At 33.1% G+C, this 26,537-nt stretch overlaps 1 protein-coding gene across 1 annotated transcript in view; it reads right to left on the reverse strand.

Annotated features, from left to right (window-relative positions):
• The window catches only part of STXBP5L (syntaxin binding protein 5L), a 313,084-nt gene that overhangs the window by 151,079 nt on the left and 135,468 nt on the right, over window positions 1-26,537 (reverse strand). The window contains exons 8-9 of the mRNA XM_045556950.1: window positions 18,160-18,243; window positions 12,328-12,451 (exon numbers count right to left, since the gene is read on the reverse strand). Of these exons, the coding sequence (XP_045412906.1) occupies window positions 12,328-12,451; window positions 18,160-18,243 (208 nt within the window). The remainder of the gene's footprint in view (window positions 1-12,327; window positions 12,452-18,159; window positions 18,244-26,537) is intronic.

The following is a 26,537-nucleotide window of genomic DNA, read 5'->3' on the forward strand; positions in this document are numbered from 1 at the left end:
AAAGAATCCCTATTCAATAAAGTGTGCTGGAAAAATTGATAAATTATACTTTCCTTGTTATCCATTTCATCCATGTCCTCAACTCTATTTGCGGAGGTGTAAAAAATACACTTTTATGTATTTTTTTAATTCCTACATTTCAAAATTTATTTCTCCCATATAATTTTTTATTTCATGTTTTCTTTCTTAGGGGTGGGGAACCTGTGGCCTTGGGGTCACATGTAACCTTCTGGATCCTTGAGTGTGGCCTTTTGACTGAATCCAAATTTTATAGAACAAATCTTTTAATAAAGGATTAATGGTGGCCCACAGTTTTCTTTTATTATTTTAATAATACTTCAGCATTTTTATTTATTTGTTCTATGGTTTTATTTTTCTTAACTCAATAATTTCTGTTATTTTTATGATTTCCTTCCTCCTTCTTTCTATAAACTTTGTTGTTCTTTTCTGGCTTTTGAGTGTGAATTTATCTTTAGACTCTCATTTTTATTTACATAAAATATTTAAGATTATGAGTTTTCCTCTAATTATTGTCTTATGTGTGTTCCTTAGTTTTGGTATGGAGTATATTCAGTATTATTTTTCATAAGTTCTGCAATTTTGTTTTTATTTCCCCTCTGATTTGTACGCTGTTTTAAAAAGAGTTTTTATGTAACTCAGTAGAAGGTTATTTATTTTTTAAATTATGTTACATCAATGTCAAAGGATGCTTTATTAACACATTTTATAGAATTTATTAAGATTTCCCTTGTGATTTAACATATAGCCAATTTTGAAATATGTATTTGAAATATATACTTAAAAATGTAATGTACTCTCATCTTTCACTATAGGAATTTGGTCACATAATGGAAACTGAAAAATTTAGTTTTTTTCTGAATTGTATTAATAAAATACATGTAACATAAAATTTACCACTTAACCATTTTTCAGCGTACAGTTTGGCACAATTAAGTACATTCACATTGTTGTGCAACCACCATCAGCCTCCTAAATATTTCACCTTGTTCAACTGAAACTCTGTACTCATTAAACAATAACTCCTTATACGCCCTTTCCCTTACCCTCTGGCAACCACCATTCTACTTTTTGCCTCTATGAATTTGACTCCCCTAGGTACCTTATATAAATGGAATCATGCAATATTTGTCCTTTTGTGCTTGGCTTACCTCACTTAGCGTCATTTTCTCAAGGTTCATCCATCTTGTAGCATGTGTCAGAATTTCTTTCTTTTTAAGATTGAATAATATTTCATTTTATGTTCATACCACGTCTTGTTTATATATTCATCTATTGATGGAAAATTGGGTTGCTTCCTCTTTTTAACTATTATGAATAATGCTGTAATGAATATGAGTATGCAAATGTCTCTTCATGTCACTGCTATCCTTTCTTTTGGGTATATACTCAAAAGTAGAACTACTGGATCATATAGTAACTCTATTTTTAATTTTTTGAGGAACCGCCATACTGTTTTCCACATCAGCTGCATCATTTTACATTCACAACAGTGCACAAAGGTTCTAATTTTTCCATGTTCTTGCTAATATTTGTTATTTTCTAGTTTTTCTTTCTTTTTTTTGACAGTAGCCATCCTAATGGGTGTGAGGTGGTATGTCATGGTGATTTTGATATTTCCCTAATAATTAGTGATACTGAGCATCTTTTCATATGCTTATTGGCCATTCATATATCTTCTTTTAAGAAATGTTTATTCAGATCTTTTGCCCATTTCAAATTGGGTTGTTATTGCTGTTGAGTAGTAGGAACTCTTTATATATTCTGGATATTCACCCTTTATCAGATATATGATTTGGAAATATTTTCTTCTATTCAGTGAGTTGTCTTTTCACACTGTTAATTTTTTGTCCTTTGATGTGTAGAAGTGAAGATATTTTTTCTCTTAATAGGTGAATTAAGCCCATCTAAATTTACTGTTATAGTTATTGACATGTGGGCTCAGCCATGCCATATTATTTTATAGTATATCTGCTTTGTTCATTATTATATTTAACATATGTTGTGATCCTTCATTGTTGGTGAAAATTCTGATGCCAACCCAATTTTTTTTCCTTTATAAGTCATCTAGTTTTTGGCATATCAGCTCTGAAGATTTTTTTCCCTTTGTCTTTGAAAGTCAAAATTTCCTAAAAGATGTCTCTCAGTTATCAGTTTTCCCAGATACAAAGTAGCTTCTTTCTAATGTGTAGATTCTAAGTTTTTCTTTTGTAGAAAATTTTCTCAACTGTAATTTTAAATATTACTTCTGTTTAGTGCTTTGTTCATTTTTAGAGCCTATGATTAAACTTTCATTGGATTTTCCTTGACCCTCTTTTATATTTATCACTTTCTGCTCTGCTTTAAAGAAATTCTTCCACTATGTATTAGTATTTGTTTTTTACTACTTTACTCAATTACTCTTACTAGGTTATCAGTTGAATGTTCATATTTCATCTTCATTTCTGAGAGGATTTTGTCTTTTTATTGACTTTTTCTTGAGATTAGTCAATTCTTATTTCCTATTTGCTGAGGTTTTATTATGCATTACAGTTCTTAATTTTAAAGTTTTTTATTTGTGATTACTTTTCATATCTGAAAACCCTTAAAATATTATTTTAGGAGTGTTGAGTCAAAATTTTTCAGTGCTTCAAGTTATCTCTTTTTTTTTCTCACCAGTTTGGCTAGATGTTTATTGATGTTTTTACCTTTGAAAGAACCCACTTTTGGTTTCATTGGCTATCTGTTTTCCTTTTGTCTTCAATCTTATAGATAGCTACTATAACCCTTATTTCTTTCCTTACTCTTGCTTTGGGTTTAACTTCGTCTTCTTAACTTGTTTTAAGGAAGCTTTGCTCAGTGAATTTAAATCTTCTTTCTAATGTAATCATTTAATGCTATAAATTTCCATCTAAATTCTGTGTTAGCTCCACGCCACAAATTTTGGTATGCTGTAGTCTCATTTTCATTCAATATTTGTTTTAATTTCCCTTAAGATTTTGTCTTCATTTCATGGGTTATTTAGAAGTGGGTCATTTAATTTTTAAATAAGTAGGCATTTTCTAGATACTTTTCTGTTATTCAAGGTTAATGCATTATGGTCCATGATCATATTTTGATTTCTAGTCTTTTAAATATTTTAAGGTTCATTTTACGGTCCATAACATGGGCTATTTGGGTCAATGTCCCATTTCTACTTCAAAATAATGTGCATTCTGCTATTGCTGGGTGGACAATTCTATAAATGGCTGGTCAATCAGTTGACAGTGTTCAGGCTACCTATATCATGCCCAGTTGTTCTATCAATTACTGAGAGATGAGTTTGAAGTCTCCAAATATAACTAATAACTTATCTATTTTTCCTTTCAGATCTACAAATTTTTACCTCATGTATTTTGAAGATCTGTCTTCAGTACATACACATTTAAGATTGTTATATTCTTGGAAAATACCTTTATTATTACTTTTTTTTTTTTAGGTCTTGACATTCTTTATCTCTAATAATATTCCTTCATAGCTACATTGTCTGAAATTAAGATAGCTAGGCTAGCTTTCTTTTGGTTGGCATTTGTATGCTATATCTTTGTTTTCTTTTACTGTTAACTTATCTATAACTTTATATTTAAAGTCTGTTTCCTGTAGGCAGCATATAACTGGGTCTTGCTTTTTTTGATCCAATCTTAGAATCTCTGTCTTTTAAGTGGTATGTTTAATTGTTAAAGTGATTATTGGTACAGTTAGATTAAAAATCTACCATATAGTTAGTTTTCTCTTTGTTCTTTATTTCTTTTTCCTCTTTTTCTGCCTTCTATGGGTTTAATTCAGCATTTTAATGATTCCATTTTATCTTCTCTATTGACATTATTTATTCTTATAAAAAAACATTTTTAGTGGTTGCCCTAGGTTTAAAGTATATAGTCTATTTTTTTAAATTTTTTAATTAAAAAAAATTTTGAGACTGAGTCTTGCTCTATTGCTCTGGCTAGATTGTGGTGGCATCATCATGGCTCACTGCAACCTCAAATTCCTGGGCTCAAGCTATCCTCCTGCCTCAGCCTCTCAAGTAGCTGGGACTACAGGTATGCACTACCACGCCTGGCTAATTTTTCTGTTTTTTGTAGAGACTGGGTCTCACTCTTGCTCAGGTTATCTGAAACTCCTGACCTCAAGTGAACCTCCTGCCCCAGAGTGCTAGGATTACAGGTGTGAGCCACCATGCCCTGCCTAAAATATACATTTTAAAAGTAATCTGAATCTACCTTCAAATAATAGCATATCATTTCATGTGTACTGTAAGACTGTATAACAGTATGATTGCTTTGTCTCTTGAGACTATGATTTGTTTTGTTTTTTTGCCTTTTCATATACCTCATAAATTTATTAAATGCTGGACATGTTGTAAAGGACAAGAGATACTGAGGTAAATATCTTTTATGCTTGGAAATGAACGTATTTCTTTTCTTCTAGGACTTTAGTGTGAAAGTTAGTGTTAATTTAGTCAAGAGTTAACCTGGGTTTAAAGTTTGTTGTTGCTATGATTTCCTTCAGTGCACCAAAGGATTCAAATTTCTCTAAAGATAACTGGTATTTAGGGTGTGGGGTATTTGGTAGAGGGTTTTTCTCAATATTTGCTCCTCAGAGAGAATCTCTTACACCTTGCCCAGCTGTATTCCATTATTTTTTTCTTTTTACTTGCTATACTGTCTAAATTTTGGCAAACTGATGGCGGGGTAGTGGAGGGAATGTTCTCTGATCTTTTAGGTAAGCCTTATTCTTATGCAGGCACTGTGAACACAGGTTTTTGGCAGGTGGCCTTCCAAAGTGTTCCTGCCCCACTTCCAGCAATTGTGCTGGGCCTAACATATGTTACTTTCTCTGCTCCAAGAGAAGTTTTTTTTTTCTTTTTTTTTTCTTTCTCCTGTTCTCTTTCCCAGCTGTAATAAATTTCATCCAGTGCCCTAAAGGTGACAGTTTTTATTGCTCTTCCTCCTGAAAAATTACAGCTTTTGTCAATAAAAGAAATAGGGAAGATTGGCTTTGGCTACTGTTTCCCTTCCCTAGCCAGAATTCTGAGGGAAGCTTTCTCTGGATTCTCCTTCATTTTCCCTATAGTTGCTTGGTAGGGTTCATGGAGGAAAATGCTGAAAGAGGGTTCAAATACCTTATGTCTGGTAGCCCCAGGGGGCTTTACATTTTCATATTCAGCCCTCATGAATTCATTTAAAAATCTTTACTGAATTTTTATATTGGCTTTAGTGGCCTACAAGGGTATCTGCCCTATGCAAGCAAAGACTCAGGTATCCTTCTCTGAAGGCAACTTTCTCTCTCCAGATTTCAAATTACAGTTGACCTTTGAACAACACAAATTTAAGCTGATCAGGTCCACTATACACAAATTTTTTTTCAGTAAATATATTGGAAAATTTTTTAGAGATTTGAGACAATTTACAAAAACTTTCAGACAAACCATGTAGCCTAGCAATATCAAAAAAATTAAGAAAAAGGTGTCAGGAATCCATAAAATATATGGAGATACCAGTCTATTATATCATTTACTACCATAAAATATATACAAACCTAGTTTTAAGAAGTTAAAATTTATCAAAACTTACACAAATACTTACAGAATGTAGATGGTATTATTTACGGTTGAGAGAAATGTAAACTAATGCAAATAATGTGGGTTAAATAGAAGCATTTATAGATTTAAAAATGATGAAAAAATGTTGATATGAACTAAAGGAACTTCCAAACCCCAAAGCATATAATTTTTTGAAATAAATCTTATTACATATATTTAAAGTATATAACATGATGTTACAGGATACCAATAGATAGTAAAAATGTTACCATAATGAAGCAAGTTAATATATCTCTCTCACATATTTACCCATTTTTTTGTGGCAAGAGCAGCTAAAACCTACCCGTTTAGCAGAAATCCCAAATACAGTACAATTTTATTAATTGATTTAGATCTCTAGACTTATTCATCCTACATATCTGCTACTTTGTATCCTCTGAAATACATTTCCCCATTTCCTCACCCTATCCCTTCTGCCCCTGGTAACCACTATTTTACTCCCTAACTTTACATATTTTTCTTTTTTCTTTAGATAACACATATAAGTGAGATCATGCAATATTTTTCTTTATGTGTCTGGCTTATTTCACTTAGCATGATGTCCTCCAAGTTTATCCATCTTGTGGTAAATTACAGGATCTATTTTTATAATGCTGCATAATATTATATTTTGTATAAATACCATGGTTCTTTATACATTCATCTGTCAACAGACATGTAGCCTGTTTCCATATCTTGGCTATTGTGAATACTGTCATGAACATGGGAGTGCAAGTATCTTTATGAGGTGGTGATTTCACTTCCTTTGGGTATATATCCAGATGAGGAACTACTGGGTTATATGCCAGTGCTATTTTTAATTTCTTTAGGAACCTCCATACTTCTTTAGTTTTCTGTAATGGCTACACCAATCTACATTCCCATCAACAGTTTACAAAGTTTCCATTTTCTTCATACCCTTCCCAACATTTGTCATCTCTTGACTTTTTAATAGTAGCCATCCTAATGGGTTGGAGGTGACATCTCATGGTGGTTTTGACTGGCATTTCCCTGATGATAAATGATGTTGAGTACCTTTTCACATTTATGTTGGTCATTTTTATGTCTTCTTTGGGGAAATGTCTATTCAAATCCTTTGCCTATTTTTAATCAAATTATACAGCAACAGAAGAAGAACAGTGGTTGCCTTGGACTGGAAGACTAGAGAATGAACTGCTAATGGCTATAGGGTTTCTTGGGAGGGAGGCTGATGTAATGTTCTAAAATTACTAAATGATTAAAATAATTGTGTTGATGATTGTACAACTCTGAATATACTAAAATCCATTGAATTTTACACTTCAAATTGCTGAGTAGTGAATTATATCTCAATAAGTCTGTTTTGTAAAGAATGAGGTTTAACAGACAACCTACAGAATGGGAAAAAATCTTCACATACTACACATCAGATAAATAACTGATAACAAGAATCTATTTAGAACTCAGGAAAATCAGTAAGAAAAAATCAAACAACCCTATCAAAAAGTGGGCAAATGACATGAACAGAAATTTTTCAAAAGAAGATATAAGAATGGCTGACAAACATATGAAAAAATGCTCAACATCCCTAATTATCAGGGAAATGCAAATCAAAACCACAATGAGATATCACTTAACTCCAGTGAGAATGGCCTTTATCAAATAGTCCCAAAACAATACATGTTGGCGTGGATGCGGAGAGACAGGAACACTCATACACTGCTGGTGGGACTGCAAACTAGTGCAACCCTGTGGAAAGCATTATGGAGATACCTTAAACAGATGCAAGTAGACCTACCATTCGATCCAGCAATCCCATTATTGGGCATCTACTCAGAGGAACAAAAGTCATTCTATAAAAAAGACACCTGTACCCAAATGTTTATAGCAGCACAATTCACAATTGCAAAGATGTGGAAACAACCCAAGTGTCCATCAATACATGAGTGGATTAATAAAATGTGGCATATGTATAGGATGGAGCACTATTCAGCTATAAGAAACAATGGTGATATAGCACCTCTTGTATTTTCCTGGATAGAGCTGGAACACATTCTACTAAGTGAAATATCCCAAGAATGGAAAAATAAGCACCACATGCACTGACTATCAAATTGGTTTCACTGGTCAATACCTAAAAGCACATATAGGAATAACATTAATTGGGTGTTGGGCATATGGGGGGGAGGTAATGAGTGTATACATCCATAATGAGTGTGATGCGCATGATCTAGAGAATGGACATGCTTGAAGCTCTGACTCGGAGGGTGGGGGCCAAGGGCAATACACATAACCTAAACTTTTGTACGCCCATAACATGCTGAAATAAAAAAATACAGAGGAAACATGATTCACAGAAAAATAAACAGAGGCTCAGAGACGTGGGGCAATACCAAAAATTCTAACAGACAGGTAATTGGTATCTCAGAAAAAGAGAAAAGAGAGAGAGGGAAGCAGAAAAACATATTTGAAGAAATAAATTGCTGAAAAGTTCCCAAATTTTGTGGAATATACAAATTTATTAATATAAGAAGCTTGGTGGAACCCTTAACAGAATGAACTTGAAGAAACTAAGCCTAGGCATAATATAGTTAAATTACTGAAAATAAAAAATACAAAAAATGTTTGAAATCAACAAGAGAAAAATGACACATTATACAGAGGAACCAAAATTCAAACTACTACAAGTCACTCATTCAGAAATTATGGAAGCCATTTTGTTCTTATTGCCTAAAATTGCTTTTGCTAAACGGGGTCTTCTCTGGTTCTAAACAAAGCAAAAAATTATTTTTTCTGTATCTGTGAAAAATGATGTTGGTAATTTAATAGGGATTGCATTGAATCTGTAGATCACTTTGGGTAGTATAAATATTTTAACAATGTTGATTCTTCCAAAATGTGGTATATGTATACCATGGAGTACTACTCAGGTTTAAGAAACAATGGTGATATAGCACCTTTTGTATTTTCCTGGATAGAGCTGGAACCCATTCTACTAAGTGAAGTATCCCAAGAATGGAAAAATAAGCACCACATGCACTCACCATCAAACTGGTTTCACTGATCATCACCTAAGAGCACATTTAGGAATAACATTAATTGGGTGTCAGGCAGATGTGGGGAGGGGAGGAGATGGGTGTATACGTACATAATGAGTGCGATGCACACCCTCTAGGGGATGGACATGCTTGAAACTTTGATTTGGGAGTGGGGGCAAGGGCAATATACATAACCTAAACTTTTGTACCCCCATAATATGCTGAAATAAAAAAAATCAGGAAATAAAAAAAAGAAGGAAAGAAATTATGGAAGCCAGAAAACCATGGAAACATCTCTCAAGTTTTCATCATTTTAAAATCAAAACACACACACAAACACAAACTGTCGGGTAAGAAATCTAAATCTAACAAAAATAGTCTTCAAGAATGAAAGCAAAAAAAGGAATTTTCAAATAAAAGGAAGCTAAGTGAATTCATTTCTACCATACCTACAAGAAATGCTAAATAATGTCCTTATCTTCAGGAATAAATGAAAGTGATAAATAACAGGAAATATAAAAGACTCTTTTTCCTCTTAATTAAAAAATACATGTGACTATTTAAAGTAAATATCATAACAATATATTTAAATGTAATGTGTGGTAAGTATAGCATAAAAGACAGTGGGGGAAGATAAATAAATCTGTATGGTTGCAAGATTTCTACATTTTATGTAAAAGCATTACAATGTTAGCTCTAATAGACTTTCAATATTTAAGGAAGTATATTGTATTCCCTGGAGCAATCAATGAAAAACTATGTGAAGATAAAATGCTTATATGTAAATAAAAATGGAATTCTAACAAAAATATTCCAATAATCCAAAAGAAGGCAGAAAGAGACAAAAGAAGAACAAAAACAATATGATAGGACCCATAAGAAACAAATAATAAAGTGGTAGGCCTAAATTCAATGTCATCAGTAATTACATTTAATATTAATGGACATTTCAACTGTAACACTAGATAAAAACATAAGACTCAACTTGGTTATCTATAGAAGATTGATTCCAAGCCCCCCTCCAATGAATACCAAAATTCAGAGATACTCAAGTCTTTTATATAAAATGGCAAACTGTTTACATATAACCTAACCACACCCTCCTGTATATCTGAGGTCCTCATCCCGGGGCCGTGCCCCAGTACCAGTCCATAGCCCGTTAGGAAAAAGGCCACATATCACCACCTGAGCTCCGCACCACCTCCCTGAGACCCATGACACCCCACCCCCACATCCTCAGTCCATGGAAAAATTTTCTTCAATGAAACCAGTCCCTGGTGCCAAAAACGTTGGGGACCACTAACATTAATACTTAATACAATGTAAATGCTGTGCAAATAGTTGTTATACTGTATTGTTTCTTTTTATTTGTAAAAATTTAATTGTTATATTGTTATATTTTTCCCCTGAATATTGTCAATCTTTGGTTTTTTCAATCCAAGGTTGTGGAACATGGGGATATGAAGGGGGACATTCGTGTATGCTCTCTACAGGAGAGGTAATGGATGCCTAATAACAGATCCTTAAAGTACATGAAGCGAAAATGGGCAGAATTAAAGTGAGAAGTAAGCAATTCTACAATCACATTCGGAGATTTTAATGCCACTCTCTAAGCAATTTAGAGCACTAGACAAATATCAGTTAAATCACAGAGAATCTGATAAACGCAACCACTTTGATCTATTTGATTTTTAAAGTATATAAAGCAGAAATGAAGAGAAATACAAGGGAAATCTACTACAACAGAAATTTTAACTGACTTCTCTTAGAAATGAAATATCAAACAAAAACTTAGCAAAGATTTGAACCATACAAAATGAAAAATACAATTTCAAGTTTGACCTTTATGTAACAATCAGAAAATGTATATTCTTCTCAAGCATACTTGGAACTTTATGGTAATTCGCTACGCACTAATTATAAAGAAAATCTCAGTAAATTTTGTAGTATCATGCCACATTCTCTGACTATAATTTTAAAATCCATAATAAAAAACATGATTAGAAATTAGAAAACACATGTCTTTCTAGTTCATGGGTCAAAGGAGAATTATAATAGGAATTAGAAAATACCTCAAACTGAGTATTAATGAAAATTATATATCATCAATGAAATTACATATCAAAATTTATAGGATACAATTAAAGTGGTACTTAGAAAAAATTTTTATTTTAGAAAATAAAAATAGTTAAAACAAAAGGAAACAAAATAAACCCAAAGATGTAGATAGATATGACAATAAATATCTCTATTGTCAAAATCACTGGTATTTGCTTAACTATATCATAATGAGGCAGCAGGAATTGAAACTGATTTATTTAATATATGTTATGAAAGATATAAATGCTGATTATCTTCAACAACCTGTGAACAGAACCTTATTTATTTCAACAGGAAAACAGAATTATAGAAAACAACCAAACTGATAAAACAAATACGGATATGATAAAATATATGAAAGTATAAAATATCCAATCAAGCCAAAATGAACTATTAATAATTAATGATTTATTAATAAAAATGATATTTGAGAATAGAAGGAATTACATAGAAAATTTATGAATAAATCTTATTATATTTTTACATATAAAAGGCATGAGGATTTGAGGAACGGGAAGGGAAAAATGAGAGGATGTAGAGGGGAACTATCATAGAAACAAATAGTTAATCCTGAGTGGCATGTGTAGCAAATACCTATCCAAATTTTCCCCAATGGCAATCTCTAAATAAAGCACTTTTAAGTGTCTAAATGTAAAGTTATCTCTGAGTAAAGCAGCTAGGTTAAATATGGCAATAATTTAATCATTTGCACATGGAGCATGTGACTGTGGTACAAAAAATGTCAAACACATGAAATAATTCTGAGAAAGCTTGTGATCTATGGAGCATTCATTATAGAAAACATACCACTATTTTCTAAATGTGACACTGTAAGAAATACTCAGAAACTATAAAACAGAATCTGTTTGATTAACTGTTAGGGTTTGACCTATTTATTCTTACAAACAGCCAATAGTGTGAGGTAAACATTGAACTCAGATCATCACCAATATTATCTGAAATAATTTGGTCACCTGAACTACACATATTCATACATTTGAATATTTTATTCTGCCCAGTTAAGTACACAGATCAACATAAATCCTTACTTAAGATTAAATACTCATTTAGGATTAAAATGTTCTTTTTAACATGGAAGATAAGATTTTTTTTTAAATACTACAATTAAAACCATGGTCCTCATAATTTAGTGGAATCAAATGGCACAAATGGAAATAAGTAGGATAATCTAGAAAACAATAAACTATAAAGTAGTATACGAATTAGGTCTCAAAGTTAGATCTATATAGTGCCATTCTCTCACTTGCTCCTCAACACTTAAAACTGGCCAAATTTCCTATATTATATCCTCTGCCTCAGATATATCAACCATCCATTATCCAATTTTTGGTTAGTACAGTCTCTATATAAGTACAGCTTACAAAGTAGGGACATAGGTTGTAGGAAGAGGGGAAGTATGGAAAGTTTGGGGCATCATGTTGGGATCTGTAGGAGGTAAAAAGAAGTATTTACAACCAGAAGCCATGTTCTGTTATTACTCTTTTCTACCAAACACACTGATACTACCTTTCCTACTTCAAGTCAAGGCACTGTAACTTCAGTATTTATCTCTTTTGAAAGCATACATCTTACCATGTGGAATTGTAGTCTGGAAAGGGCGACTTGGGCTTTTCAGGTTCCATAAAGTCAAGCTACCATCTGAATGGCTGCACATGAACTGTTTGCCCTCATGATGCCAATCAATTGAATGAATAGCCTAATAAAATAATAATTAAAAACAAGTAGAAGAGGAAAAAGTAGATATATCAATCTATATTCCAAAGGAAAAAATATTTTGATATAAAATTATTATACTAGTAACACTTAAGAAACATGTAATCTTTATGACCCAGATCAGACTATCTTTAGTTTCTACCCTCTCTCTAGAGGCTTATAAAAGGCTACTAAAATTCATTTTCTGAGATGAAGAAAAGTTAAGTAAATTTCCTAAGGTCATTATATTCTAGAACTTTTTGTTGTAAATCCTACGTCTTTCCTGTATCCTATGATAGTTCTTTGAAAAATTATTTACACAGAAATAAAAGTTATTAAAAGATAATTTCTGATAAGATAGAGTCCTAGTTCCACTTAAAGTAGCCAATTAAGAAAATACTTTAAGTAATAACTACCATCTGAAGGCTTTCTATATGCCAAACCCCATGGTGTTTTTAAATATATTATCTCATTTAATCCTATAAAATAGGTATTTTTTTTTAAAATTCACACATGTGAAATAGGCTCAGAGAGATTGACATACTTGTTCAAGTCACAACTCAAAGCCAAGGTCTGTCTAACTACAAAAGCCATATTCTCAATCACTGCACTGTACTGCCCCTATCATATATGCTATTTAAATAGATTTAAAGCAAAAAGGTTTTTTTTTTAATATTTTCAGGTTCACTCTGTAGTTTTGAATTAGATAAGATTCAAGAGTAATTACAGTCATTCCTCAGTGTCCATGGGGGACTGGTTCCAGCACCCCCTCCCCTGCTCCCTGCAGATACCAAAATTCACAGATGCTCAAGTCCCTTATATAAAATGGCATAATATTTGCATATAACCCATGCACATCTTCCCATATACTTCAAAGCATCTCTAGGTTACATAATACTTAATAAGATATAAATTCTATGTAAATAGTCACTATACAGTACTTTTTTATTTGTATGATTTTTAATTGTTGTGTTGTTATTTTTTTTTACATATTTTCAACTGGTTGAATCCACAGATGCAGAACCCATGGATATGGAGGGCTGACTGTGTTTCATTTTTCCAAGTTGTCGTATTCCCAGTACTAGTAGTACAGTGTCTTGCATAAAGTAGGTACTAAATAAATATATGTTGAATGAATGAGTATTTAATGTCACACACATTTCTCCATACCTTTGGTATTCTTTCTGAATTAATAAAGTATATGCAGAATTTGGGTGATGTGCTATGTACAGTGAGAAAAGCAGAACAGATGTATATAACATCTTTTTCTTTCTTTTTTTTTTTTATTTATTTTTTTTGAGACAGAGTCTCACTCTGTTGCCTGGGCTAGACTACTATGGCATCAGCCTATCTCACAGCAACCTCAAACTCCTGGGCTCAAGCGATCCTCCTGCCTCAGCCTCCCTAGTAGCTAGGACTACAGGCATGCGCCACCATGCCCAGATAATTTTTTTATATATACTTTTAGTTGTCCAAATCATTTCTTTCTATTTTTAGTAGAGACAGGGTCTCACTCTTGCTCAGGCTGGTCTGAAACTCCTGAGCTCAAACAATCCACCCGCCTTGGCCTCCCGGAGTGCTAGGATAACAGGCGTGAGCCACTGCGCCCGGCCCGACAACATCTTTTTCTTAAATACACTTTAAAAATGGCAGGAGAAAGAAGACTGACATAAATGAAAACTAGTCATACCTATTGTTTGTGACTGTAACACACACACATATAACTATTAAGTTTTATCTATATATACATATATAGATAAAACTTAAGTACTAAGTTATATATATAACTATTAAAAGCTTCAAATAATAAGCATTATTAGAGTTACAGATAATTGATGGCTAGAGTAATCATTAAACATATTATAAAGGAAATAAGATCTGAGCTGTGCCTCAAAAGATATATAAGATTTGATTAAATTCAAAAGACCGGACTTGAGTTTTCTCTTACCCTGGTATTCATCACAAAAGCAGAGATTTCTTTTTTGCCAGAGTCCAGCAAAGGCGGTTAGAAGGAAAATATTTCTTTGTTTTCTCCTATGCTTATTTCTTCTCCTTTCTGTAGGTAGTTCACAGAAACGTCTCTTCTTTTTGCCTTCCCCCCACACCCCCCGCCAGGCCAAATGTTAACTTTGATGAACTACAATCAATTTAAAGTTCTTTTGGACTGCTTTGCCACCAAAGGTAGAGGCAAAGAAGGCATTCTCAGGCCTAAACCACTTTCTTATTCCACTGAATTTCTATCTATTGGAAAAGAGAGATATAAAAGTAATAGCCATAACAAACCCAAAATAAATACTATAAAAGTGATATAGTTATTGTACAAAAGAATAGACATGTAAAACCAGCTTGTTAGAGATCAGGATATCAAATAGTGAATTGCTGAGGAGCTGTCATTTGATCTGACTTGATGGGTAAATATTCTATTTCTATTTGTTTGATTCTATCCTACTCTTTTCTAAAAAAAAAAAGTACTTAAAGGGTTTACTGAAGAAGCAAATATAATACAACTGATTCAAGAAGAATTTTAAATAGAAAACAAATTCTGAAAGACAAAACACTAGCAGTTTTGTCAACTCAGTGGCTGAAACCAAGTTTCTTGAAAACAAAAAAGAAAAAGGAAACTCAAAAAACTGGATAACGACCTGAAAAAAGGAAATACAGCAATTTCTCCAAAAAATTAAAAGACTTTCCTCATGCCAAATGCTGAGGGATTTCTCTGTGAGATATTATTTAAGAAATATTTATGTAATGAAACAAAAATTTTACAGCTAATGTGAAAGCAAAATTCATATATTTATTACTGAAAATACTCTTGGATTTCTTAAAGAAAACTTTCATCAATTGTTATTCATGAAGGGGCTAGTTAAATAGTCCAAATGGCTTTACAGTGGCTAAAGACTTAATAAGATTTTTATATACAGAAGAGCAAAGAAGAGACAGAGCCCATGATGAGGAATTAGCAGGAGCAAAGGCTTGGAGGTAAGAAATAAATGGTATGCTTAGGGGATAGTGAGTAATATGTCTGAAATGTGGGGAGTGTGCAGAAGGACGCAGTAAGTTAAACTAAAGGGAAAAGATAGCAGTAGGACCTTAAATCCCATGTCAAGGAATATGGACTTTATATTGTTGACAACTGGAGGTCATTCAAAGGTTCTGAGGTAGAGAATTATGTTCTATGTTTTTAAAATGATAATCTTGTTAATGAAGGATATATTGAAAAGGTAAGCTATCAAAGGAAAGGTGATTAGGCAAAGGGCCCTTATAGTCATATCGGCAAAAGATAACAACTTAAACTAGGGCATTAGATGTGGGAATGAGAAAAGAGAGGAAATAAATGAGAGACAATGCAAAGAATCAAGTAGACTGCAAAAACTGATTGCATGTGATATATGACGAAGAAAGAATCAAATATTACTCTGAGGGTTCTACACTGAATTAACTAAACAAAACTTTAAAAAAAACATAGAAGGAGGTTTAGGTATTTAAATGCAAATTCAGTGCCAATGGGATATTTTATCTGAACTTACCTAATAGATGGTTATATATATTTAGATCTAAAGCTCAGGAGAGAGGTAAATGATAGAAATGTATGGATGTTAAATTTTTCAGCACAAAGGTAATATTTGAAATTATGGGAGAAGATATAAACATAAGTGCATAACTGCGGAGAGATGAAAAGAGGGTGAAGATATAGTATCCTAAAGAGCATCTATAATTTAAAAGACCACTAAGGAGAGAATCAGTGATGGAGAAAGGTGGCATGATAAATGAGGCAGAAAGACACAGACAAGTAAAGAAATGATTTTAAGGAGGGACTGAGGTAAAGTCACAGATTTAGTGAGGAACTTAAAGATTAAGAAGAGATTAGATTACTATGTGCAGTAACGAGGAGATCACTGGTGACTCAGGAAAAACCATTTCAGATAGTTATTAAATATAGTTTCTAGATATGAGAGGTAAAGTGCTAAGGAAAGTTTGAAAAGTTTGGCAGTAAAATGAAGTATATGACTATTCCTATAAAAATTATAGAACATAAAATTATCCATTAAAGTAGATAGATTTATATACATACATCAGATGCCAATCTTTAAAATAATTTCTAGGTACGAATTAGGTATGATGTGGTAATCTACTAACTTAGGCTGTTGCAAATCCTTATTTAAAAATTTCTTCATAAATTTACTTTTATTGACTTTTTAAAGTTCAAAATCTTCCTCCCATATTTTTAAGGCTGTAGGAAAACTAGCTGATTCAGAATTTTCCTCTGAGTTTCCTTTTGAGCTGGCCACTCTAATTCCAACTGGTTAAATACCCAGATTGCATGTGGACTCTCATTTACCTGCTAGTCTTGAGAGAGGGAAAAATATCCATCTCCATCTTTATATTCCGTATACGTAACTAAAGGAGAATCCTAGCTTAGTGCCCTAGGACCTTCTTTCCTTATGATTCAAGATGCCCAGGAAGTTGATCATAAAGAACACATGATATTACTTGTCAGATTATTTTTCACCAAATCATGATCAAGTTATGTCATTTACTTCTGAACTCTTTACCACTATGACATCTATCTATCTATCTATCTATCTATCTATCTATCTATCTATCTATCTCCATAAAGTCTTAGTTTGAGAGACCCACTAAGAATGAATTGTGGAGTTTATGACGTAGATGAAGGCTTATGTCTTTAAGCACTGACACTTGAAAAATTTAACAGTTATGAGGGGATGGGAGAGAACATGTAAAGTATCCCAGTTGAGTGACTACAGGTTCATTTGGCAACATTTTTTTATTCCTCCATGATAAAATGAAGATATTTTTAAAAGAAATGTATGTACATGTTTCTTTTTCTGTTTATTGCAGTGCTGTCTTATTTGGTGCTCTTCCCATACAAGAGTGGGTTTTACTGGACAGATATTTCTGGCCTATATTTTCCTTCCATCTCTTCCCATTCCTATCATTTTTCAAATTGAATTAAGAGCACAGATGATCACCTTTATTTTCACAACTACAAAAGGTAATTTCCCTTTTCACTTTTTGCCCCCAGCTTCCCTGTCTTCATATGAGCCTCTTTTGAAGGAGAAAATAATTAATTGCCTACAATCAACACTTCAACAACTAAGGTGTAAACTAGGAGGCTATTCCTTGACAAATGGGAGTTTGTTGCTTCCCCTAAATGAAACCCTAATCAAGTCTCACTTATATACAATAAAGCTTACTTCAGGATCTTATTGTCACTTATTAAGTATTTACTATTTATAAAATTTCTCTCTATTCTAAGAAGGCAAGTATTAGAAGATAAGGTCTTTCAAACTGACTTAAACTTTTGCCACAGAAAATGAATTTCTAAGGCAGGTGTGAATAGTGTCTTTAGAGACTTTAAGGACAATGAGGCATAATATAGCTTGAAGCCTAGAGGAAGGAAAAGCAGTTGAGACAAGGTTGGACATACAGCATAGGCAACAAGCATGAAAGCATAGAAGATGCCAAAAAAAATCAGGGGGGAGGGGGCCAAAAATAGGTAGTCAAGGCAGAATTCCCTCTCAGGAGAAAAACCCAGAGTTGGAACTTGTACAAATACCAAAAGAGAGTGTGAGGTACTGGGTCACAATCAGGCAGTTTCCCAATTCCCTGTTGTAAAATACAAACCTTAAAAGTAGAAAACAGATACAGAGTCACAATACTTTTTTCAAATATTCAGTAAAAATCACTTACCTCATCATAATAAACTCTGAGTTCTGCTTTTTTAGATTTCAAGTCCCAGAATACTACAGTACCATTTTCATAACCTATTAGCAGCTGGAAAACATTAAAACAATCATTTTCTTAATTCTAATGTTAATTTTAATTTGATTCAAATAAAGTTTAATGTTAATTAAGTAAAATCATACCAAATAACACAACTTTATTTAGAATATCAATTTTTCTAGAACTTGCACATAAGATTCTCACATTTAAAAAAAATGACAAACTCTGCTTCAATATAAACCAATAAACTCTACCTCATTCCAAAGAGGAATTAAGGAAGAATGTAAATATATATGATACACTATAAAAATAAGTATAAAGATTGAAAGAAAAATTGGGATAGAAAATGAAGATGAAATAACAGAGGAAATGGGATGTTTAATAAACTATGTATATGCCATTCAGTCCCATGCATTTGAAAAATGTGGCCACAAATGTGGCTTCAAATTACTTTATATTAAATTCTATTTTCTCTTTGACTCAGGACAGGATTTTAAACTGATAGTTTATGAACCCTCAGAAGTTCACGAAGGTATTCTAAAGATTCATATCATTAAAAATGGTTGATATTTGTTTTTAAATCAATAATATTATTAATAAAATACATATAATATTCATCCTTCTAAAATAGAATTTGAGAGCAGATAATGATTATAAGATGATCATCTCCAATACTCAGGGACAATGCTAGCCATGCTATTGATTTTTACTGTTATATGATTGAGTTATGGCTTGTATCCTTCCTATTTTATCAATGATAGAGTAAATCTAATAAAATATAACCTTTCATTGGTTAATAAAAAAAGAAGAGGAAGGATAAAAATAGCTATTGTCAAAATAATGTTAATATTTCTGACAAATGTGCCTTAAGATGATTTTCTTGAAATATATTAGTAGTATTCCTCTGATGAAAAATTCTTATGCAGTGCATTAAGATGTTCATTCAGAAATTTAAAAAAAAAACAGTGGTAAAAACAGAAAATATAGTGGTGGAGATAATCTATTCCTACATAGCATCCTGACAGTTATCACTTACCTCAACATTATATAATGAGACACAAAAAATAACAAAAATGAACCAGCTAGTAGTTTTAACAAAAAATACACAAAAAATTCAAATATCAGGTCATTAAATCAACGGATATTTATTTGTGAAGCTATAACATAAATGTTTGGTTATTGATTTTACAAAAAAATGAGTTGTTTACAAGCTAACTTAAAGTAAATGGCATGTATGACTTACTAAATGAAATTAATGTCAAAATTAAATATATTTGAATATTTATTTATATAAAGTCATATATGCTCTACTTAGATATATTTTAACTTCAATCTAATTCTTTTACCAGAGAAAATGATGAACAATAAAACCAATTTCTATTGAGTGTATGAGACTACAGAAAAGGAAACTTGTTAGTTTAAAAAGTTTGAAAAATTTCACTTAAGCAAGAAAATGAATAATGTAATCTTTCCAAATTTAAGCCCAAGATGTAATAAAATATTTTTAAATGCAATTATATTTTTTCCAAGCAAATATCTGAAAGTTAAAAATTGCTTTGCTTATAAAACATTACTTGCAATAGCCCCAGTAAATCATAAAATATGAAATACTAAACCTCAAAATATCATAAATTGTTGAGATAATTATACAAGATTATAATATAAGAAATATGACATTAGAATTACTTAGCAAATTAAAAAAGAGAAAAACATCTCTTGACATCCAGGAGACATTAGACAAGGTCACTCTGTAACCATGAGGGATCAAGACAAAACAAGACCACACTACAATCATATCTGACCATACTGAAACACAAACATCTCCCAAGCCACAAATCATACATATATGATTTTTTAAAAAATATTTCTCTCACAATAGAATGTTAGTACCATAAAGACAAAGCAGTACGGTGACTTGTTCATTATTATACCATTAGAACCTAAAACAGTGTCTGAAGGAAATAGGTATTTGATAAATATCAAATTAATTATTAAATTCCAAAAAACAAAAATTATAGGTATTATATTCTAAACACAGTAAAATAAAATTAGATAAAAATATTTTAGAAACTTAAAATATCTCTAAATAATTAATGGGCAAAGAAGAAATCATAATGAAACATATGAAACAGAACTGAACAGAAATGCCTCATGCTGAAACTTATGGGACAAATATGAATCTTAATCAAGAGAGAAATTTATGATGATTGTGCCACTGTACTCCAGCCTGGGTGACAGAGCAAGAAATAAAAAAGAGAGGGAAATTTATGGTGTTATAAATACTTATGAAAAGAAGAACTTAAAATTATTTAATGATATAAGCATTTCACTTTAAAAAGTCAAGATAAAAGAGTAAATTTCAGAAAGTAGAGGAAAATATAATGAACCATCTTATTCAAGAGCAAAGGATATATTTCATTTATTCAAGTACACTTTTACGCCTTTCAGGAAATTTAAAGGTTTTCCACATATTGATTTTCTTATTAATTTTATAGCTAATTATTTTGACTTAAAAAAATTTATAGATATGGGGGTACAAACACAGTTTTGTTACATGGATATATTGTGTAGTGATAAAGTATGGACTTTCATCACCCAAATAGTATATATATATTGTAGCTAATAAGTAATTTTTAATACATCACCCCCTTTCTACACTTCCACCTTTTGGAGTCTCCGTTGACTATTATTCAATGGAGATGTAAATTAGAGTACAACCTCTATGGCAAACAGTATAGAAATTTCTCAAAGAGCAAAAACTAGAAGTACCATTCAATCCAGCAATTCCACTACTGGGTATCTACCCACAGGAAAAAAAATCATTATCTTAAAAGACACTTGCTGGGGCCGGGCACAGTGGCTCATGCCTGTAATCCTAGCACTCTGGGAAGCCCAGGCGGGTGGATCGTTTGAGCTCAGGAGTTCAAGACCAGCCTGAGGAAGAGCCAGACCCTGTCTCTACTGAAAGTAGAAAGAAATTAGCTGGACAACTAAAAATATATAGAGAAAAAATTAGCGGGGCATGGTGGCACATGCCTGTAGTCCCAGCTACTTGGGAGGCTGAGGCAGAAGGATTGCTTGAGCCCAGGAGTTTGAGGCTGCTGTGAGCTAGGTTGACGCCATAGCACTCTAGCCCGGGCAACAGAGTGAGACTCTGTCTCAAAAAAAAAAAAAAAAAAGACACTTACACTTGTATGTTTATCACCACACTATTCACAAATAGCTAAGTCATGAAATCAACCTAAGTGTCTATCGATAAACAGATGATTGGACAAAGAAAATGTGGTATATATGTACCACGCAATACTACTCAGCCATTAAAGAGAATGAAATCATGTCTTTTGCAGTAGTAGCCAATGACCACTTAGGCTGTTCCCACTTATTGGCTATTGCGAACAGTGTTACAGTGCATATCTCTTTGATATCCTGATTTCAATTCTTTTGGATAAATACCCAGAAGTGGGATTGCTGTTATCAAATTGGTAGTTCTATTTTTACTTTTTTGAGGAACCTCCATACTGTTTTCCATAGTGGCTGAACAATTTTGCATTCCCAATATATTAGATATGGGTTCTAGTATCTCCACATCCTTGCCAACAATTTTCTTTGGGTTTTTTTAATAGTAGCCATCCTGACAGGTGTGAGGTGATATCTTATGGCTTTGATTTGTGTTTCTCTAATGATTAGTGACTTTAAACATTTTTTCATATGCCTGATCATTTGTAAGCCTTCTTTGAAGAAACGTCTATTCAAGCCCTAAGCCCACATTTAAATCAGGTTATTAGATTTTTTTAACTATTAAGTTGTACAAGTTCCTTATGTATTTTGGAGATTAACCCTTTGTCAGATGTATGGCTTGCAAAAATTTTCTCCCATTCTCTACATTACCTTTTCACTCTGTTGATTGTTTCCTGTGCTGTACAGAAGCTTTTAAGTTCGATTTTGTCTGACATGTTTATTTTTGTTGTCTTTACTTTCAGTGTCACATCCATGAAGTCACTGCCAAGAACAATGTCCTGGAACATTTCCCCTGTGTTTTCTTATAGGTGTTTTATAGTTTAAAGGCTTATGTTTAATTCTTTAATCCATTTTTGGTTGATTTTTTAGTATGATGTACAAAAAGGGTCAAATTACATTCTTTCACATGTGGATATCCAGTTTTCCCAACACCATCTGTTCTACAGATTATCTTTATTCACTGTGTATTCTTGGCACTCTTATCGAAGATCAGTTGACTATATATGCATGGATTTATTTAGGGCCTCTTTATTCTGTTCCATTGGTCTATATGTCTGTTTTTATTCCAGTACCATACTGAATTGATTATTGTAGCCTTGTAATATAATTTGAAATCAGAAAGTGTGATTTTCACATGTTTAACATCCTTGCATGCCAGAAATAAATCTCACTTGGTCATGGTGTATGATCCTTTTAATGTACTGTTGGATTCAGTTTGCTAGTATTCTGTTGAGGATTTTTGCATCTCTATTCATCATGGATATTCACTTGTAGTTTTCTTTTCTTGAGATATCTTTTTCTGGCTTTGGTGTCATTAAATAAGTATGATAGTGTTCCCTGCTCTTCAATTTTTTGGAAGATTTTGAGAAGGATTAATGTTAATTCTTCTGGTATCAATGTCTGCTCTGACTCTATAGCTAACAGTACTGAAAAGGTAAACAGTTACTCCTGCAAATGATCACAGATGTTCCTAAAATTACTGTATATATTTAAAACAGAATTTTAGGATCCTTCTTCACAGATAACTGACTTCTCTTACTATCACTGGATTCCAAAACTATGAACTAACATATCTGAAAGCCTTATGAGATAATGTGATTTTGATGGTGAATGTTAAAAGCTAAACTACTCTTGAATTTTTTCTGATTATGCAAAGCAAACAATGTCTGAGTCAGCTGCCCATCTAATTTTGCTCCTAGAAATATCATGATGTATTAGCTATTACCACAGAGTCCTGCCTTGCCACTCCAGCCTTGCTGCTTGTTACTGTAACTATGCTGATATTGCCAAACAGTTAAATATTTCCACTTGGCCTCTATCAATCCGTGATATTTAATCCCCATAGATATTATGAAGCCTGAGTCTCTGTCATCAACTCCTCCTGTCAACAAAGGCCTCTGAAGGACAACCACTACCAAGCTTCTCAAATATGCCAATACCTGCCATTCCAGAACATTCCTTATTAGGTTGTGTGAAGACGGTGCCCTTAGGAGCCTCCTAGGGAACATAGAAAGTGAGTAGCCAAAACAAACACAATACACTTATTTTAAATTCTCATCTCCCTTAGTCTTCTGATCCCTTCTTTAATAGTATACCAAAAGACTCTGACATCTATACTTTATTTATGTGATGGGGTTAAAAATTAAACCAAAGGGCAATTGTAATCTCACAGTAACAATACCAGGAACCTTAGCTTGCACATCTGTTCATGCTAGTTTGTTTGTTCTCTTCTTCTCACCACAGGGGATGGCTCAATGGTCACAAGACAAATGACAGAAAAACTGCAAGATTAGATCAGATGAGGAACAATCAAGCCACCAGGGGCCCATGGGAAGAGCATGTGGCATAGGTCATGAAGACCCTGAGTCAACTAAAGGACTATGTACCTATAAAAGAGCCTAAATTCCTCACAACAGGAGGAGGGTGGTTCTTTAAGATCAGAGTCTGCCATCCTCCTCATTTACTGGCAAATTAATAAACCTTCCTCTCCCTTCTCCTCAGCCCCCTTGTTCTCATTCTTTGTTCAACTTTAGGAACAGATACTGAGCTTTCAGTTACATTTACCATACACCTTTTTTTAGTCCAGACTTCAAGGAGTCATCCCAACAAATTATTAATACTAGGCAGATCCAAGTGTTCATTGTCAAGGCATTAAATCCCAATTATGGGTGAGTGAGCCCATGTAAATAAACTCTCCTCTATGCAGCTCTCCTAAGTTCAAACCCTTAAAAACCACTCCCAAACACATTCCATTGGTAACTGACATTATTAGTCAGATTCTCAATTCCTTTAGTGGATATTATATTTCATAAATGTCTAGTCTATTTCTTCCTGGAGGAAGACATGCTTCTATGTTAAACTGTGCTGAGATCTGAGATCTGATTCTGGTTATTCACCTGAAGATAATGATACTGGAGGTAGTCTTGTGAAGATAAACATCATCATGCAAAGAAACTATCTCAGGAGAAGTCATTACACTGTGTCCCGGAAAAATGAAACTGTTCTCCTTCGGAAATGGTGAAAGAGATATTTCTGCTGGCCAGGAGGATTTGAGGAAATTGGGGGAGAGTGTTGCAATATTCTAAGGCTTATGTATACAAATTTCTATCCCAGGTATAGTGGTTGAATACTGTCCCCAAAATTTCATGTCCATCCAGAACCTTAGAATATGACCTTATCTGTAAATAGAATCTCTGCAGATATAATTAGTTAAGGAGCTCAAGATTAAATCATCCTGAACTTAAGTGGGTCCTAATCCAGTGATTGGTGTTTTTATAAAAAGAGAAGAGGACACAAATACATACAGAAGAAGGTCATGTGAAAATGGAATATTAAGGCAAAGATTAGAGTTATACTGCCACAAGTCAAGGACTACCAAGAGCCATTTGAGCTAGAAGAGGCAAGGAAGAATTCTCCTCTAGAGCCTTCACAGGCATCATGGCCCAAACAACACCTTGATTTCAGACTTTTTTGGCTTTCAGATTGTGAAAAAAATTCTGTTGTTTTAAGTCACCCATTTGTGGTAAGTTTTTATGCCAGCACCAGGAAACTAATATACCAGTTGTTATGGTTATACTCTTTCGTTACCAGTACTCTGACTTTAACAAATAAGATCTATCAAAGTTATGAATTTTGTCTCCTTATAAGCAGATTCTGGGCCTATTTTTAGCACAGTCTACACTATAGCTGCAGGAGGTAAGAGTTCTTTTAAAGCTACCTTAGAGAACCTCTGAGATTCAGTAAATCAGTAATTATACCCAAATCCTTGGAGCCTGTAAATATGTTCCATATATGACAAAAAAAGTCTTTCCAGATGTATAATAATTAAGGGTTGGATACTGAGATGGGGAGATTATCCTGGATTATCTAGGTGAATCCAATCTAATCACTTGAGTCCTTAAGAGCAAGGAACCTTTCCCAGCTGTGGTGAGAAAGAGATGCACTTATGGAAAAAGAGTCAGAGAGTTGCCACGTTATTGGATTTGAAGATGCAGAAAGGGAGCTACAAGTCAATGAATATGTGCAGCCTCTGAAAAAGGCAATAAATCAGATTCTCAGATTCTTTCTAGAATTAGCCAAAATGAATGCAACCCTACTGATACTTTGATAACAGGCCTGTTGGACTTCCGGCCTACAGAAATGTAAGATAATAAATTTGTGTTGTTTTAAGCTACTAAATTTGTGATAGTTTATATTGGCAATAGAAAACCAACACAAATGCCCTCAAAGGAAGCTATTTTATTCCATCACCAAAATAGTTATCATTGTCCCATATCAATTAAGCCCCACAGGTATTTGATTTCCCATTGTCTTATCTTTCCAACAGCCCCTCATCCCAATCATAGGATAATGCTGTTCAAGTAATTGTCATGTCACTGCATGGCAGGGTTTAATACCTCTCCACTTGGCACCTTCCACAGATTCTTTAACTTTAGACAGGAGACAATCCAACTCTAAAAATCCTATCCTGAGGGTTTACAATCTAGAAAAGGGGTCAGAAACTTTTTATGTAAAGGGCCAGATAGTAAATAGTTTAATTTTTGCAGACCATGTAGTCTCTGTCACAACTGCTCAGTTTTGCTCTTACAGCAAGAAAGCAGTCACAGACAATATGTTAATGAATGAGCAAGGCAGTATTCCAATAAAACATTTACAAAAAACAGGCAGCAAGCCAGATTTGGCTCATAGCCTATAGTTTCCATCCCTGATCTAGAACAATTACAATAACTATTATCTTAACCAGGAGTCTGCTGAAAAAAAGCCTGAGGCAAGGCTTAAGTGTTAATGTTTAATGGAGAAGTGCAATCTCAGAGTTGCAATCATAAAGGAAAAGTGAAGTAAAGCAAAAAAGTAGAAGTAAGAAGATTCATTATCACACTAACCACTATTTTTATGGGCAGAAACAGAAGAGACACAATCAGTCCAACCAGTCACTTAGCAGGTATATTGCCATGGACTTGCAGGATGTCTCCAAATGTTTATGTGAGAAAACTATAACTCAATATAGCCTAATTATATGAAGGAAGAAAAGAATAATTTATTTCTTGCCTCTTATCTGATGATATTGGTCAAGGTTTTTTCCATGGAAAGTTAACACCCCCTCCATT

Source organism: Lemur catta, chromosome 1 (genome assembly GCF_020740605.2).
Source record: "Lemur catta isolate mLemCat1 chromosome 1, mLemCat1.pri, whole genome shotgun sequence".
NCBI lineage: Eukaryota > Metazoa > Chordata > Mammalia > Primates > Lemuridae > Lemur > Lemur catta.